This window comes from Amphibalanus amphitrite, unplaced genomic scaffold (genome assembly GCF_019059575.1).
Source record: "Amphibalanus amphitrite isolate SeventyFive unplaced genomic scaffold, NRLGWU_Aamphi_draft 001685F_arrow, whole genome shotgun sequence".
NCBI classification, from domain to species: domain Eukaryota; kingdom Metazoa; phylum Arthropoda; class Thecostraca; order Balanomorpha; family Balanidae; genus Amphibalanus; species Amphibalanus amphitrite.
The window spans coordinates 98930-116137 of record NW_024883178.1 but is presented as its reverse complement, the minus strand read 5'-3'; the positions used below and the strand labels follow the sequence as shown (position 1 = coordinate 116137).

Below are 17208 nucleotides of genomic sequence, written 5' to 3'. Positions count from 1 at the left end.
AAGCCCCGTGAACGGTGAAACATTTTATCTTTGACCTGACCTGTGACGTCATCGGTGACCCCGAGGTCAATGAAATTTGGTTTCCTTCGACAAATTTGACAGGGCTATCGAACGCCGTTTGAATTTTCTGGATCCGTCCAGTTGTTTCGGAGATACGGGGGGGGGGGCAAAAAAATGCCCCCCCCCCCCACCGCGCGGAAGGTGGCTGGTAGGCCCACCGCCTGCCGGGTTAAGACATCGCATATCAAGCTGCAACTTAATTCGGCTTTCCCTCGATTAAAGAAAAATGATGACTTAATTAATGTTTTACCGCGTACTCGGTTTCATTTTCAGGTCGAGACCTAACTGCTGACGGCAGCTACAGGCAAGAAAATTGGGAAGTGGGACAATGCAAACGCTTCTTCAGGACTGCCGAGAGTTGTAGTGCTCGAGCCGAACAATAAAGGTTGTTCGCAACCCAAAAAAAAAGAAAAAAACTTCCTAAGAAGTAAGAAGTAAGAGCTCTGGGAAGGGAGAAGCTGACGAAGATGAAAGCGAACCATCAGAATGGGCGTTCAATATCGGGCAGACCCGATAGACCAACTTTAATCTCAACATTCCACATCAAATGCGTCAAAGGGAGCATGATCCTGACAGCTAACCGACCCTTATAGAAGCAACTGAACTGTACATAATATATGGAACGACTGCCTCACCCCACCCCTGTCGCACAGCCACCCCTCTATCTCCTCCCTACCTCTCATTTATGGACGCTCACTGCTGGACGTGTCAAATGCGCTCTGATTCATGTGACGAGGTCAAACCAAAGTGTGACGGTTATGTCACACAACTCTTCATGAAGCTCCGTTGAAGATGTTAAACAACCTCGTATGTTTACGTAATTGTCGTCAAGGAAACATCAAGTAAAAATATTAAAGTTTGGCCGAAAAGGAGGAAAGAATGGTGTGAGGTTTGTGAAATATAGTGTTTTTGCTCCTACTGCTTTCATGCCGAGCGGCGAGGAAATATCTCTCTCGTGTTCTGTTTGACATGACACACATCAGCTGTTTGTCAAAACACATCTCAAACGTTTCCCGCTGCTCTGGTGTTGAAACCCGAGAAAAGTCATCAGCGCAGCGCGGCGGGTCTCGGTCGCGTCCGGCCGTCCGGTGCCGCGGCCGATGGTGGTGACCTGGTGGGGCCCATTGTGCACCAGCTGTCCCCAGTCCCCGAATGGTGCCGTCGCACTGTCACCAGTGATGCGCAGCACCACCAGGCCAGGTGCTAAGTGGCTACGAAGCCGGCACCAATCCCAAAATAGGCGACCCGGCGCGGCAGCACGCCCGCCCGGCGCGGCACGAGGCCAAGTGGGCCCGCGCCGCCGCCGCCAGCGCGCGGCAGACGAGTATTTTTGGGCCTGTTTGCTCTTGGCAAAGGCAATGGTTTTCTGCGGGTTGAACGGTGGATACGGTTTCGGTGAAGAGCACAGCATGTGAGCGGTAGCACACGCCGCGTGCTCTCCCGGTTAAGTGCTGCGGTGGCGGTGGGTGGACGGCGAGGTGACGCAGGCGAGTCTGGCGCGGCGCGGCCGGGACGTCTGGCGATTGGCGGCGCAGAGCTGTGCGATGCCCGATCAGTGGCGCCCCAGAGGCACTCAGTGACGGCCGGCGCGGCTGCTCTCCGCACGCGCTGAGCTGCCAGTGAACGCTCCCACGTGCAGTATATAGAGTTTAGCGGCAGCGTCCCACAGCCACCATGCCGCCGTCGACCACGGGCCGCGGCAACTCGTCCAAGTGGAGCACCTGCGGCTACTACACCAAGAACATTCTGGTGTTCCTGGTGTCGCACATCGGACTCGTCTCGCTGGTGGTGGGCTACTGCGTGATCGGCGCCTTCGCCTTCGAGGCGCTGGAGGCGACCAATGAGCTGCAGGTGAAGCGGAACGTGTCGCAGATCCGGCGCAACGTCACCTCGTCCATCTGGTCGCTGACGCAGGAGCAGGACCTGCTGCACGAGTACAACTGGACGGCCATGGTCGGCAGGCAGCTCAAGGAGTTCGAGAAGCAGCTCATCGAGGCGATGAAGACCAAGGGCTGGGACGGCAGCGAGGACGACGAGCACCAGCAGTGGACGTTCGCCGGCGCACTCTTCTACTCCATCGTGGTCATCACCACCATAGGTAAGTCGCGGCTCCATCTTGGTAAGGCGGCCACGCCCTCGTCTTGGTAAGGTAGCTACGTCTGAGGAGGCTACGTCCTAGTGAGGCAGCAGCGGGAGGCTTGGTCTCACGAAACGTGAAGGAGATCTGTAACCTCGATGTTGTTTGAAGAGTCTGCTCCATAAGGAACGTAGTGATTGTTCTTTCGTTAACCCGTCTGGGCCCCCGCGCAACCCGCCGACCGCTGGGAGGGGGGCATAAAGTTGCCCCTCCCTTTACTTCTGCGACGATATCGTCGCAACGCGAAGAGATAGAGAGGCGAAACTTAAAGGGGCCCACCTTCAAAAAAGTTAATGAATTGGGATGAAAGTGATGTCGCTCGGTTCAGAAAGAGCGAAAACGAATATCTACCAAATTTCATCGAAATATATTCACCGGTTTTCAAGATATTAGACTTTTACTTTTGTTTACTTTTTGAGATCTCCGCTGTTCCTAGCGACTTTATTTGAAAGTGCGGCACTTGTTGCGCGTAAAGCAGCATATACCACCGCGTGCTACCAAACGTTTTGGCAAAAGATTTAAAATCGTTAGATCTGCGCTGACGTCACACATTCAGAGGGGGCATTCTCAATCTCAAAGGGCTCGAAATTTTGCGACTTTTCCTTGCTATTCATTGTGCACATTGTGTCAATTTTTTTAGTTTCTAGCTTCCGCAGAGGCGTCTCCAGGACCAGTTTCCTGAGGGTAGTTTTGGTCCAGCTTTGACCATAGGCGGCGGAACGGGGAGGGCACCGGGGCACCGTGCCCCCCTTGATTTCGGCATTTTAACATTAGCCCTATGGGCGTTGCATGGAAAGAATGGGACCAAAAGTCGGCAGTACCCCACCATAATTGAAGGTGTTCCGCCGCTGCTGGCTTTGACTATTCCGACAATTGCCGCTAAGCAGCGACTTACTTAGGTTTGTTCTGGTGATCAGTGGCACCACCGGTCATATGTATGCACCTATAGACTAGGTCATTTTATAGACGTCATTTTACAATGAAAATATTGGAATAGGCGGATCCAGGTACCTGAGAAAGGGGGTAATATCAGTGTACTGCCCCCCGTCTTAGCGTGCCTGAATCCGTCTATGCTTAACGAAACGTGTATTTTGTGCCCACGTTGCATATTTTACATGATATATGACACATCGTGTCATAAGACACATGACATACCATGACAAAAAACTCAAAACATCATCCCAAGTTAGCTTACCTGAATCCACCTATGATTTTTGAAATATCCAAAATACCGGAATATATATATGAAGGCCTAGTTAATGAAGAAGGGTCCCCTTAAGTTTCATCAAGCTCGGTCAAAAAAGAAAGAAGTTATAGCATTTTTAGTGATAATGTGTAAAACGCATTTTTTCGAAAACTTTTGCTTACAGGACCCCCAATTTTGAACTTTTTTGAACTTTAATAGTCAATCTGAAAGTTCACGATGAGAGCAATCGAATGGCGTTTGTCCCATCAAGATAAGACGCTTAGTTTTTTAGATATCAAGGGGGGCGAATCGGCCTCCCCCCCCCCCCCCCACCAGCAAACGTAGTCCAGAAAGCCCACCAGTAATAGGGTTAACATATCTACCTGAATACCTAGCCGAGATTGTGTCCAAATTTGGTAACGATCACATTTGAAATGACGTCACAGTGACGTCAGAAGTCAAATTATAGATTTGCGACTTTCAGTCTCCTCACGATATATCCGATATACGAGACCGAATACAAAGGACCGATTATTATTGGTCAGGAACCGGTTGGAAGTGTGCTTAGATGTTTTAGGATGACAGCAGGTGCTGTTAAGTTCATTTACAGTTGAATGCTCAGCTCAGCGACATCAGAAGCGGTCCATATCGGAAAATGAAAAAACTTTATGACCTCACTGTAACGTCATCTTCAGTGCTACAACCACCAAACTTTTCTCAAACATTGCCTAGTTACTCGTTTGAAGCTATGCCAAGCTTCACATTCGTAGCTCATTTCGGAGATATTCCACAAAACGTAAGGGGGGGGGGGCAACTTTATGCCCCCCTTTACGGTTTGCAACTTTATGCCCCCTCCCCCCGAGGCTCGTGGGTTAACTGTCTCCGTCTTCAGAGTATCTCAGAAGGTGACATTGAGGCCATAAAAACGTGCGAAAACGTAGCATGATGCAGTACTTCAAAGCCATCGCGCGTCCCTTGCCTTTTCATTTGGCATAAAGCCTGGTGAAAGCACCACACGTACTGGGGTTGTGCAAGCCCCCCCCCCCCTCATGACGCTTCCTTCATAACTCTTTCAATAGCTTGGCGTAAAAGCGATAAGCCAGTTCTATTTGATGATGGCTTGTTTAGAATACCATCAATCAGAGATATTTTCAGAGGACTGTGAGCTATTTTAGCCGAGGCCCAGTCGACTGCTGCAATAATAGCAGTCGGGTAGAGCGATGACCACCATCACTCCAAATATCGGCGGCCTCTGACGGGCATTCAGCCCCGGTCGCGCCGCGGGTGGGCCTGATGAGCACAGATGGCCCCTCACAGGCCTCACGCGACTGAGCGCTGGCTGATGTTTCGGCTGGCGCCAGGGACGTCCAAACTCGTATAGTAGGACGATTTGTACATACGTCACCAGCACGCGCGTCACGCTTAACGACTGTCGCCGGTTTATCTTTCATCCACGTCGTTAGGTGAGCGGGAAGGTCGGCAGAACGGCAGTATTTTTGTAAATAGAACTTGTAAATAGAGTAAATAGATTCGATGAATGATAATCAAAAAATTAAAATGCCATAACTAGTTCATTTAACCCTCGCCCCGTTGGGGGGGCCATTTTGGCCCCCCCCCCTGTGGTTTTTCCTGAATAGCAAGAAAACGGCGGCGCGCAGCGCCGCCAAATTTTCAGTACCTTCCCGGGCATCAATTTGACACCTTCACACCAAATTTCAAGTCTTAGGTCACCTTAGGTCAGGAGTTATTGAGGTCAAACTGAGGTCATGTTCGAGCAAAAATGAGCAAAAAACATGCAATCTTGAAACGCTCACCAAATCTACAGTTATCAAGCAATTTCAAAGTTCTTTATATGGTCTAGTAGACAAAAAACGGCGCTACAAAACTGTTATCTCAGATTTTCGAAATTTTGGGTTTTTGACCCCAAAAAAATCAAAAAATTGATTTTTTTAGAAAAACTAAAAAAAAATCCAAAATTTTTCCGAATTTCGAAAAAACCGGAATACATGTGATAGTCCCTGCGCTCTTCTATATACATGCCAAATTTCAGATCGATATCTCGTTTTTTGGCCAAGTTATAGCGAAAAAACTGTTCAAAAATGATGACATTAAATTTTTGAACTCAATTTTTAGCGATTCTAGACCACGTACGGCAAAACAAAGACCACCATTGAACTCCCCGTGACAAGCTGCATCGATTCAATACCCATTTTATGCAAAAATATTAACTTTGAAATTTGACCTAATTTGACCTGAACTTGACCTGACCTTGACCTGACCTTGACCAAAACGTGACCTAAGCTGGCCCCAAAGGCTGCCTGACCCACATAACCGCATTTGTCATGTAAAATGGACCATAAAACATGTATCACACGACACTTTCATATTGTGACCCCCCCCCCCCCGTGACCTGACCTCTGTGACCTTACCTGGTATCAGTGACCTCAAATAGCAAAATATGTGTTTGAAGAACATTTCCCCATCGATGATTTTCAATGAAATGCATTTTACTCGATTTTACAACGCATTCCTTGAAATGCCTGTAAACGGTGAAAATTGGACCTTTGACCTGACCTGTGACGTCATCGGTTTGACCTAGGTCAATAAAATTGGGTCACAAGGTAGTTCCCTGATAGGGCTATCCAACACCGTTTGCCGCTTGTCGCTAGGTTGCGTGGTTCTCGAGATCTTAGGGGGGGGGCCAAAATGCCCCCCCCCCCCAACGGGGCGCGTTGCTCGGCAGAGCCCAACGGGGCGCGGGTTAAGTAGAACGGCAAATGCTTCTAATTCTGGTGAAGTTTGGCCTAGAATAAATGAACTGCAATTAAATTGTTCTCATTATCAATAAAAAGATCTTTAATTCATTCAGTTATGCTCCTTGCCGCTCGTTTCCTGTTCCAGCCTTTTATTTTTGCATTAGATAATGGACCGTTTAGCGCGCAACCCGATCACCGAACCATCGTTGGAAAACGGACATTATGAAGTTTTAATAACCATAGAAAATACATTTAGTAAGACATTAAAATATACCCATTCTTAAGACATAACCTTGAGGCATTATCAAAATTTTCCCCGATAGCAATACAAAACACATGCCCATTTAGAGGTTGAAATACCCTTGTATTAACAAGTGAATTATACACATTCATCCCCACCAACAACTAACGGGAGCTCTGTTGCACATATAAGACGGCAGGATCACTTCATCCCGGCACGTCTGCTGTCACATTACTGGCCCAGTCCCTAAGACTCTCTCTCTCTCTCTCTCTCTCTCTCTCTCTCTCTCTCTCTCTCTCTCTCTCTCTCTCTCTCTCTCTCTCTCTCTCTCTCTCTCTCTCTCTCTCTCTCTCTCTCTCTCTCTCTCCACACGTTAGCGGTAGCGCAGTTCGTCGTGGTCCGTCTCCCGCTCCGCCACCACGCTGTTGTCGAGCCGGGCCAGCCGGGTGGGCCGGTCGCGCGGCGCGTGCGAGTCGTAGTCGCTGTAGCTCTGGCCGAACTCGCTGATGAAGAGGGCTGGCAGACGGGGCCGGGGCGGCGCCCTGCCGCGCACCACCACTGGCCGGCAGCGGCCCAGCATGTCAATCTGCTGTCCGACCGGACAGGGCGCCGGCCGGACCACGATCACACCCAGCCAACGGCCTGCCGACACCGACACCAGGGCCGTGATTGTCGGCCAGTGGACAGGGACACCCACCGAGCCGGACAGGCAAAAGAAAACATTGTTAGGTGGAATGACGTAATCTAACTACCTGAATGATTTGATGCAGATAACAAGCATGTTAGGCTATTGCGCTATCAAGCCGTAATGTCGGGCACAAAAGGATTGGAATGCAAATTTGTACCTTATACCAGGTATGACGAGTCCTAAATTAGATTACCCCTTCCATATCCGAGGAACCACTAACAGCGTCACGCGACTTTGGGGCCGAAATCTGCCTCACCACCCTTGTAAAATTGCACATGCCGCATTCCTTCACGTTGGGGGCACTGTTAAAAGTCATGCCTGATGTTTATAATGCAAGCACACCATGGCGGAAGACAGTTCTACATAAAAAATAAAACAAAACAAAATAATAGACAACTTACTCATCACATATTTGTGCGTCCGGCGAATGTCATGAGAATCGTGAGAGTGGCCTTTGATGCCCCCTGGAAATGCGAAACGTCAGCAGAGTGTACACGAAATTCACGATGAATAGAACCGCTATCCACAACAAAAGACATACTACGCGCGTACGCATAGCCGGTAGGTAAGAAACGGCATGTTTAAAAAGCTGTCTTTGTTTAAAGATACAATATTAACAATAAGGAAAATGACACTTGATGCACCCTCAGAAAATACACTCCCTCATGTTTCCACTTTTACCATGAGGGTTAACTCACGTTTGGTCGTTCGGCTGAGCATCGCTTTCCTCGCGCCTGCGGCTGGCGGACACAGCGTCACGATCACCGCCGCCGTCAGCAGGAGGCAGACGCGGCCAGCGGCCATGCCAGCTAACGACGTAGGCAGGGCTCCGAGCTGACAGCCCGGGCGAGCATTCCCCGCAGTCCACGGAGTCGTGATCTCCGACCGTTGTCAGAGAACACGGACCAAAGCGATGGTGACAGCGCCAGGTATTCCAAGCTCCTCACGATCACCAAATATCCACTCAGTGTCTCGGGGTGCAGTGTGCAGCGGAGAGGCGCCCTGCGCCCTGCGCAGCGTCTCGGTCGAGTCTGCCCGGCAGCCGGCCGCCCGCTGACCCACCCAACTCTGCCGAACACGCCCCACTCACGGCTCACGGCCCCACGGGCAGCACGGCCGGACGTGAGGGCGCCGCCGCCCGGCCGCGTCAGTCGTGACGCACCGCGGCAAACAATGCGTCATTATTGTATCCGATGGCGCCGTGCGGCCATCGGTGAGTGCTCAGACCCTCGGCGCCACCCGAGCCGGCCCGGCCAGGCGCAGCAGCGGGCTCCGGCGTCCGGGCGCCCGGTGTCAGGTTCGGGCCGCGGGGCACCTCCCAGTTCACCCGGCCAGAGGCACGGTCCCGGCCCAGTGCAGAATGTCAGTGCCAGTCAGCAACGGTAGATTGTTTGCCTGTTGTAAACACTGTTGCAAGGTCATTCGCTGCACTGTTGTTACAAGGACATTTACTGTACTGCAACTTGCAGGGTCACATTTGCTTTAAACGATGTAGCATGTGATGCGAAATACATTTGAACCTACACTGAAAACAATTTCACCCAAAACTGGCGAGTAAACCGGTGCCTCGCGGGTACCCCTATCCGCAACCATTTTTAACCACCCTCCCAGGAGTCAATTTAGGACATAACACTTTCGCAATTCACTCTGGAGAGTAGTAACCCTCCACGACTATTCGCGCACCAGTGGCTCGCGACCCCTCCATCGAAAGGTATTCATCGACGCCTACCTAGCAGCAGCGCCCCACAAACCCCTAGGAGATGGGGTTACCCTCCACGCCTACCCTTCGCCGACCAAGTCACGAGGGCCAAAAAAACTCCCACGCTTGACCATATTTGCGGGAAAATATCTATATTATAGCAATCTCACACCTAGAAAACGTAGGTGAGAAAGTTTCACATCGGTGGGAAAGGTCAAATCGAATTCCCAAAGAAATTTCGACATGACTCAGTCACCGGCAGTCATGCAGACTGCCCGAAATCAAGAAGATGTGTCGGCGCTGCTTTCGTGACCTATATAAGAATCAAAATGGTCTCACTTGGTAGTTTCGGAAGAAAAAGCGTTGCCAATCGTCCCGTGATGAATATTGCAGAGGTTTTAAAGATGCACCCTAACAATTGTACTTTCGCCCCCACTTGAAAACCGCCAAACAATGTGCCAACATATCATTGGTTAAAAAAAAAGTTAAAAAACTGTTGTAATTCAAAACTGTATGAGACAACGCCATCTAGTTGTAACTGTAGATCCAACTCCTTCAGGGCAGGTTATGTAAAGGTTCGCCATCCACGGATACGCGTTTACGATACCTCGAGTAGTTCCAACTCTTTCAGTGAGGGCTGTGCCAATGACTCAACACCCGCGGGGACAATATCCGGTGCTGGGTAGCTACCTTACTGCAGACTGTGGGTACAGTGCATATTTACGAGTAATAAGGCAGGCAAGTCTGCTTACCCTCTAGCTAGAATCTGGACATGGCGAGTTAATACACATATACCACCCGCAGAGCAACGCTTAATTCGCCAGCTTCGGGTGAAATTGTTTTCAGTGTACATCTACCGGCAGTCCATTCAAAAGATACAGCAGGATGATCACCGATACAGGCCGCTTTTAGATACAGCGCGACAGCGTCATCACAAGAAATGATATTAAAAATCAAGACATTCTGTTTCACGACCTATAAGTACCATACTCTTAAACAGGAATAAGAGCGTCGCCGACTGTGAGTAAAGCGTGCTTGGGTAATAATTCGTCTCGACTAATCGACCCTCATTCTGTGCCGCAGGATACGGCCACATTGCGCCCAAAACGGACTGGGGCAAGGTGGTGACCATGCTGTACGCCATCCTGGGCATCCCGCTCATGTGCCTCTGTCTCTCCAACATCAGCGAGGGCATGGCGCACTCATTCAAGGTCGTCTACTGGAAGTGCTGCTGCTACATCTGCACCAAGAAGCCGAAGAAACGGCGCCGGCGCAGGGGAAGACGGGGGTGAGATTTTATAGTGTCACGCGTAGATGGAAGACACTGACGAGCGCTCCTACCCGCCGCAACTGCCAGTGCCCGTCACGGTCGGTGATATGCTCCTATTATGTAATGACAGACGCTCGTATGGTTGGCAGACGGGGAGCCCGGTTCAAAGGGCTCAGCCCGTGCCGGAGAACAGCGCCGGAAGTGGAGAGTTACCCGCGGGCCGCGGCGGCGGGGATCGTGTGTGTTGGCCCGGGGAAGGGCCATCGTACCGGGCTGACGACCCAACCCGACCGGCCCGGACGCTGTTTACAGATGACGTCGCTTGCTGAAGGAGCGTGACGTCACCAATCGGGGGATTGTGTTACATTGTCGATAGTGAATGGCTCGGTTATGTTTCCAGGCCGCAGTGGTGGTGTTTGCTGGTGGACTCAGTAAGGTTGTTATGCAACGGATATTGAATAAGCACTTACAAGCAAAAAGGAGTGGAGTAGGTGCATGATATTTACGCATACCAGTCATAACTGGGTACGACAATGTTCCCATAAAAAAACGCGAAATTTCACCCAAAACAATAATCATTAACCTTTTTCCCAAGTCCATCCATTTCGCCGCGCCACGCCGCATACCGATACCGCGACAGTGAGGCTGTTTATATGGCGTTAACGACAGGCAAGAAGCCGACTGGATTGGTAGGCTGTGCCGCAACACAGTGAAGTAATGCGGCACAGTGGAGTACAGACGAGCAGCGCAATGCAAATGGGCTTGGGAGCAGCGGTGGTTAGCTGGGAAGTGGAAATGTTTGTGATTTGCTACCGATAGAGGAAATTGTGTATAGTAAGCAATATAAGATAACAAGAGTCAGTCGGACATATCAGATCAGAGATATATCAGAGATATATGATATGAAACTAGATATGGTATTCTACATTTACGCTTTAGTGTGGATATTTACCATCACTACATAGCTATATAGTTAGCTTTAAAAGTCATGGGATTTGCCGGTGTTTGCACAGAAAAGTACCATTACTTTTTCTGTTTACAGATATTCCTCTTCACGGTCGATCCGGAGGTCGGCCAAAAACGCCGACGGCGCGGTCAGCGAGAGTGCCTTCTCGGCTTCGTACGGCGACCCGTCCTCCGAGACGGGAGAGTACAGGTCAGTGATCGACGGGCGACTATTGGTAACACGTGGAAAAGGGAGACTACAGCGATGCCGCATTTCTCAATGTCATGAATAACCCAGACCTTATTTATTTATTTGTAATTAATTTATTGTTAATTTAGTATAACCTAAGTAATTTATTTGATCATTTGTATTTGGCACGATGAAGATCAAGCGTCCAACCATGATAAATTAAATATTTTTCCATCTTTTCCTCTTTGGTCTAGTCCTGTTTCTATCCGCTCCTCGACTGAGAAATAGAGGTGGCAAAATGTGGACCCGGGGACCCGGTCTATGGAACCGGTCTGGACCCGGATGGGTCCAGACCGGGTCCCCCAAAATATTTGGCCGGGTCCAACCGGGTCCTATCATTTCCCTGTGCTTTATGGTAAATATTAATATCTTTTATGCTTTGGCAAACATACCTAGTCATAGTTGATGCAGTTTCCAGTTCATAAGTCCCAATTCCACTTTTGAATTAATATTCCTGCAGATTGGGCTACCTATTCTATAGCGTACTGGTCAGTCTTGCTTCAATTTCTTAGCTTGTCACCTACAACAGAATAAACAAGTTCTAAGTGCTAGCAATCCAGAAAACATTTCACCAAATGTTTGTACGGATCACTTCCATTCAGTTTGCTGTACAGCATCTAGCAATATTTTGAGCTGTAGAAATCAAATACCAATAACATAGGGTAGGGTGGGGTAATTTGAACATGTGGGGCAATTTGAACATAGTGTGAATAACACAAAATCACGGAAAATCCATAAGTGGGATGACAATAAGACCAATGAGAGAAATTATCGTAACTAAAAGGGCTATCATATGAACGGGGTTTTAAGTTTCAGGGAATGAAGATGTTGACGCACAGTGTAAAAAATCAATCTCGCAAGGATAAACGCCTAACAACACGTCATTGCAACTTCATTGCAGCGCAAAATCTTGCATTGCTAGCGCCTAATACGCAACGGCTTTTGTTGTACAATGACCTAATCAGTGCCTTCAATCCAAGAAATTTGCTTTTGAACCCTGTTTTAAAAAATGGCAAAATAACTTTTAGCGTGGGGTAATTTGAACATAGTGTGAGAATTTCAATGAAGACAGGGATAGCTCCGAAAAAAACAACGCTCCCAGTTTTTTTTTTTGCCAATATATTCGACCCAAAGTAGTAGCAGATAAGTGATGCCAATTTTAGAAAATTTACGTCTAATATCCGTTTAATGTCCGGCATTTTCGTTGATTTTCCGTCCAAAAATGTTAAAGTCAACTATTTGTCCAAATATGTCCGAAAATTATGCAGCTATCAACACTCAAAACCGTCATTTATATTGCTTATCATGTAATTTTACCAGCCGAAAAGTGTTCATTATATTGAGAGCTTAACAAGCTTTCCATTCGCCAATCAATGCTACGCACGATTACTTGATAAAAATGCTTAAGTGTGGCAGGCCATCGTCCAACGTTGTCCAGACTACTATACCTTAGTGCAATCAATTCCGAATTGGACATTATAAAGAATCGGAACTCAGAATGTCCAGGTTCCGATTGGCACCACTATAACAGATGAAGTAAGGTTTGGTAGAGTTTTTATCGAACGGAGATGATAGACGTTCTGTTAATTGAAGAGAGGCGAATTCTGTCAACTGACCGGTGTGCAGCGTGCAGATATTGATACTCTGCAACTCTTATTTTTGTTGTTGTGTTGATTTTTCAAATGATGGTATGTTTAGAATTGCTCTGCCTATTCGTTTATGGGTCAAACAACATCGGTGCTGGCGAGACTATCGTTTTTATGGCAGGTAAAGGCAGTATGTTCAAATTACCCCACGGTGGGGCAATTCGAACACACCGTGACTTGGTGGAGAAGTGATGCTATGCTATTCAAGGTATGCTCGGTTCGTCCAAAAATGAGGCTTGCATGGTGAAAGCAAGTGACACATGCGCTACTGAAACAGTTTTTCTTCATCCAGGGTTGAGCTGGAATTTGGTACTACGGAGAAGACGTAAAAATATGTTCAAATTACCCCACACTACCCTATGTAGGTAAGTAGGTATGACTGGAATCCATTTATAAATGGACACAAATCCAATTGAAGCAAGGCTGACCAGTGGCATTCTCACCTGCCTTTTCAAAGACATTGACATACCAAAGTCACTATTCTCACCGGAACTCAGAGTTCATGTTTGATATTCAAATGCATTTCATAACTCAAACAGCTTTGAAATTATCTCTATCACGGCCAGAAGACAGCTCATAAAACCAACATGCCCTTGCATAAATCCATAAAGCTAAAAATGAATCCAAGGCATTCTCCAGAAACCGTAGTATTGGCCAGATTTTTAGCCAACTGGCGCCGCATGGTGGCGCTAGCAGAGCGTATTATACATATAGCGCTCTACTAGCGCCATCATACGGCAGCAGCTGGCAAAAAACTGAGTCAATACCAATGCCCTTCTCCAAGGCCAATGATTCCGTGTTGATGTGAAAATGGCGCATATGAGCATCATGTATGATATGCCTTACGCACGCTAATCTACTGCATAAAGGTTACAATTTTGGAACACGTTCGGGAAGAAATCAGTTAAGGCTCAGAATCCTTGGTATTTATTCTATATCTAGGTAGTAACAACAAAATGTAGTTTGTTTTTTACGTTAATAAATTGGAACTTAAGTCATGATCGCAACCTTGCAGTACTTAAAAGTTTATTGCCATAACGATTTTGCAGTACTTTAACCCAAACAAAATTTTGCAGTGATTTAACGCCTGTTTTGTCCTTGCATTGCTATCGTGTCGACATTTCTGGCGGACTTCACAAAGTTTTGATGTTTCTATTTTGATTTTGAATGTTTTCTCGTTTGGGGCCTTGGATAGTTGATAATATTTGTAAGGACTAATGAATTTAATTCTAAAAACGAATATCTTTTACAAAGAATATTAGAAAAGGTATGTATCAGTACTGGTTATCTTGTTCCATGTTGATGTAAGGTTCTTACTCTGGTGAAGTGGAAGGCACTGCTCCATGGATCCCCATCAGGGGCGGAGCTTCCTATTCACTTGGTGGGGCGGCTGCCCTACCAACTTGCCATTTTGCCCCACCAATAAGCGCTTTGCCCCACCAACTTAAGCCAATTTCCAGGACTTTACTGCTTAGCAAACCAATGCTTTTCGCATTGAGGAGCTTTAAACTGTCTGTTTTATGCAAAATATTAACTCTGTAATGAAAAGAATTGATTCATTGTTGTATTCTATCTAACTTAACAATCGGACATTGTAGGTTTGACAACTTTTTGCCCCACCAACTTTCCTGGAAAAGCTCCACCCATGATCCCCATTATACATCATTTTTAGCAGCTGTAGTAAAAGTGGCTTAGGTTAGCATGAAATTCATTGGTCTACATACTTCTTATATTCTTAAATGTGACCTGAATCTGGTTCTAAAATACAAACTGTGAAGCGAAGTGAAATGACCATGGCATGAGTTTTTTACTTTGCAACACAAGTATGCCCAATTGGAAAGAAACTATTTTCTTCTTGCTATACCTACAACTGTATACAATTTTCATAATGAATTTCGGGAACGGGTCCATCTGGTTCAAACGCTGACTTAGACCGGGTCTGACCGGTTCCGGAAATGTGCCAGTCAGACCGGGTCCGGGTCCGGGTCCCAAAATTTTCCAGTTTTGCCACCTCTACTGAGAAATGAGCTTCACGGGAATGCTTCACTGACTACCCCGTTGCCTCGCCTCAGTGAGCGAACACCATCAAACAGATATCAGACTGTCCCTCACACTGCTCCGACGTGCCGTTCCAGACTCCCCGACGACGTGGAGCCGGCATCACCAGACGCCTACGGCCGCGCGGCCATCCACAACCACCGGCTGCCGGCCGACGGCAAACGCTCGGCGCCCTCGGAGCGCTCCAAATCGTCCGACGAGTTGCCGGCCACGCGCGCCGAGCCGGACCCGGCCGCGCTGCAGCGCACGCCCTTCTTCCAGAACCGGTACGCGCTGAGCGAGGCGGACGCGCTGCGGGACGAACCGAGCGTGGGCAGCGGCGGCTCTGTCAAACTGTCGCCGGCGCGCACCGACTCGGCGTACGGCCGCTCGCTGAGCAGCGGCGCGCGCTCGGTGCGCGGCGTGCCGGCCGGCCGGCCGGCGCCCGAGCGCGTCAGCAAGCTGCACCAGACGTTCGACGAGGAGGACGACTCGGACGGCTACGAGGACTCGGACGACGAGGACACCTCCGAGACCAAGTCGGTGCCCATCTGGCTCTGCGTGCTGCTCGTCGTCTCCTACATCGTCGGCGGCGCCTACCTGTTCAAGGAGCGGGAGCAGGAGGCCGGCTGGACCTTCCTCGACTCGGCCTACTTCTGCTTCATCACGCTCACCACCATCGGCTTCGGCGACTTCGTGCCCGACCAGAAGCGCAGCGGCCGCGAGGGAGAGGCCATCGCCATCACGTCTCTCTACCTGCTCTTCGGCATCGCGCTGCTGATGATGAGCTTCAACCTGGTCCAGGAGGAGGTCATCAGCTCCGTCAAGAGCGTTGCAAAGAAGCTCGGCATCATCAAGGACGACGAGGACGAGTACGATGACTACTGAGCAGCACTGGATGCCGAGGACGACCAGCGAGCTTCTCAGGGTGTCGAGGATGTATGTAAGGACAAAGGCGATGCCTGTCAAGCAGTTTTCCCGACTGTAATCGCCAGTCCCTGAGTACAGGAGCATGAGACGCCGGCGGATGCTCATCGCGGAGTTCGACAGAAAGGCCAGGCGAATGACAAATTCAATGAGTAGTGTACAATATATTCGTGATGTAACCCACGGGATGTGGATGAAGTAGGCCATTATGCCGTGACCTAACATATGGTGGGATGCATGTAGGGATGCTGAAAATGTAGCGATCCGCAGCTATCAGAAAGGTACGGCATGGCTGCTCGAGTGTTGGTTCATACGCTGGTGAGGAGCACCGCCACCCCTTTCTGGGAACTCACGGATAGGACGGTCAATGAACGGCCGTTTATAACATATGTAGTAACGAATTCAGCTTTTTGTACTGTGGCGTGTGCAATGTGCATCGTGCATTTACCAAAGATGAGCGCCGCGTAAATTTACACGAAGGCAGAGAGCTGCATGTGCCTTTGACAACGAATAGGTATCATATCGTGAGCGAAATGAGAGGCGCGTCCACCCTTGTGTGCGCGACGCGAGCGTGTTTCCGTGTACGAGTATTCGCAGGAGAACTTTGCATGCGTGTGCATGAATGATGGATGCGTGAACGCCTGTGAGTATAAATGCTATGTAAGTAAGTTACGCGAGTTCTTTGTAAAGCATACAGACATGCATATTGCGCACCGACGCTTGCGATGAGCGCACTACGTAATGTATAAATAGGTGAAAATGCATCCCTAAATAATCATGTATACCGTGCGGTGAACACTGAACAGAGTCTGCCCGTTCCCCCGTCGGCCGACCAGTGTCCGTCCCAGAGGCGGCTGGTGCCAGTTGGGTTCCAATGCCGACTGTCTGTACATAAAGCCCAATACACCGACCACCCGACTGAGAAATACCGTGCCTTGCATCGCTGTATTGTATGTATGTATTGTACCTCCGTCTGCACCGAACAGAGTGCATGCATACAGCGCACGCAGGAGCCACACGTGCTGTTACATGCAAACACGTCGACAACGAGTTATCGAATACAATGGCATGTTAGAGACCGGCCGAGCGGGTAAGACTGACGGACTGCCGGGCCGAAAACCGGCGGCCACAGCTGAGATGGAACAGAACGAGTGAGCGCCTCCGGCATGAGTGGCCGTGTATTGGACCACAGCAAATCTGAACCCGGCCTCGGTGGCACGCAGTTCGTCACGAAGGCTCGCTCCCGGCGCGTGTTTGCAGGATCGTACGAAGCTACCATGCACTGACCCTGTGTAGCCACTGAGCCACCAGCGGTGCACTCTGGGCTCACTCGTATCGCGTTGTACTCGCAAACCGCTGTTCGGCA

General features: G+C 49.0%; 2 protein-coding genes across 3 annotated transcripts; one reads left to right on the top strand and one right to left on the bottom strand.

Moving 5' to 3' along the window:
* Positions 1-333: 333 nt before the first annotated feature.
* On the top strand, positions 334-16770 carry LOC122374626 (potassium channel subfamily K member 18-like). The gene is made up of 4 exons (XM_043353467.1): positions 334-2158; positions 9851-10055; positions 11080-11193; positions 15014-16770. Exons 1-4 carry the CDS (start codon positions 1735-1737, stop codon positions 15801-15803), a joined length of 1533 nt encoding a protein of 510 aa, XP_043209402.1. The 5' UTR covers positions 334-1734; the 3' UTR covers positions 15804-16770.
* LOC122374629 lies at positions 6277-8174 on the bottom strand. 2 transcript variants are annotated; one of them, XM_043353473.1, is made up of 4 exons: positions 7767-8174; positions 7470-7532; positions 6748-7022; positions 6277-6645 (listed from the first exon to the last, which is right to left on the bottom strand). In XM_043353473.1, the coding sequence occupies exons 1-3, from the start codon at positions 7870-7872 to the stop codon at positions 6754-6756; spliced, it is 438 nt and encodes a 145-aa protein (XP_043209408.1). In that variant the 5' UTR covers positions 7873-8174; the 3' UTR covers positions 6277-6645; positions 6748-6753. The 2 variants fall into 2 exon arrangements, with proteins under 2 accessions (XP_043209408.1, XP_043209409.1); XM_043353474.1 differs by having other exon boundaries at positions 6748-6938; positions 7767-8144.
* Positions 16771-17208: the final 438 nt, after the last annotated feature.

What these genes read in the sequence shown, in the direction of transcription:
- LOC122374626 (XM_043353467.1), top strand. Translation starts at nt 1,735, where the DNA reads ATGCCGCCGTCGACCACGGGCCGCGGCAACTCGTCCAAGTGGAGCACC. An exon ending in CGTGGTCATCACCACCATAG is followed by an intron (nt 2,159 to 9,850) that starts GTAAGTCGCGGC and finishes TCTGTGCCGCAG; the next exon opens with GATACGGCCACATTGCGCCC. An exon ending in TCCGAGACGGGAGAGTACAG is followed by an intron (nt 11,194 to 15,013) that starts GTCAGTGATCGA and finishes GTGCCGTTCCAG; the next exon opens with ACTCCCCGACGACGTGGAGC.
- LOC122374629 (XM_043353473.1), bottom strand. Translation starts at nt 7,872, where the DNA reads ATGGCCGCTGGCCGCGTCTGCCTCCTGCTGACGGCGGCGGTGATCGTG. An exon ending in GCTCAGCCGAACGACCAAAC is followed by an intron (nt 7,533 to 7,766) that starts GTGAGTTAACCC and finishes TCGCATTTCCAG; the next exon opens with GGGGCATCAAAGGCCACTCT. An exon ending in GACGCACAAATATGTGATGA is followed by an intron (nt 7,023 to 7,469) that starts GTAAGTTGTCTA and finishes CGGTGTCGGCAG; the next exon opens with GCCGTTGGCTGGGTGTGATC.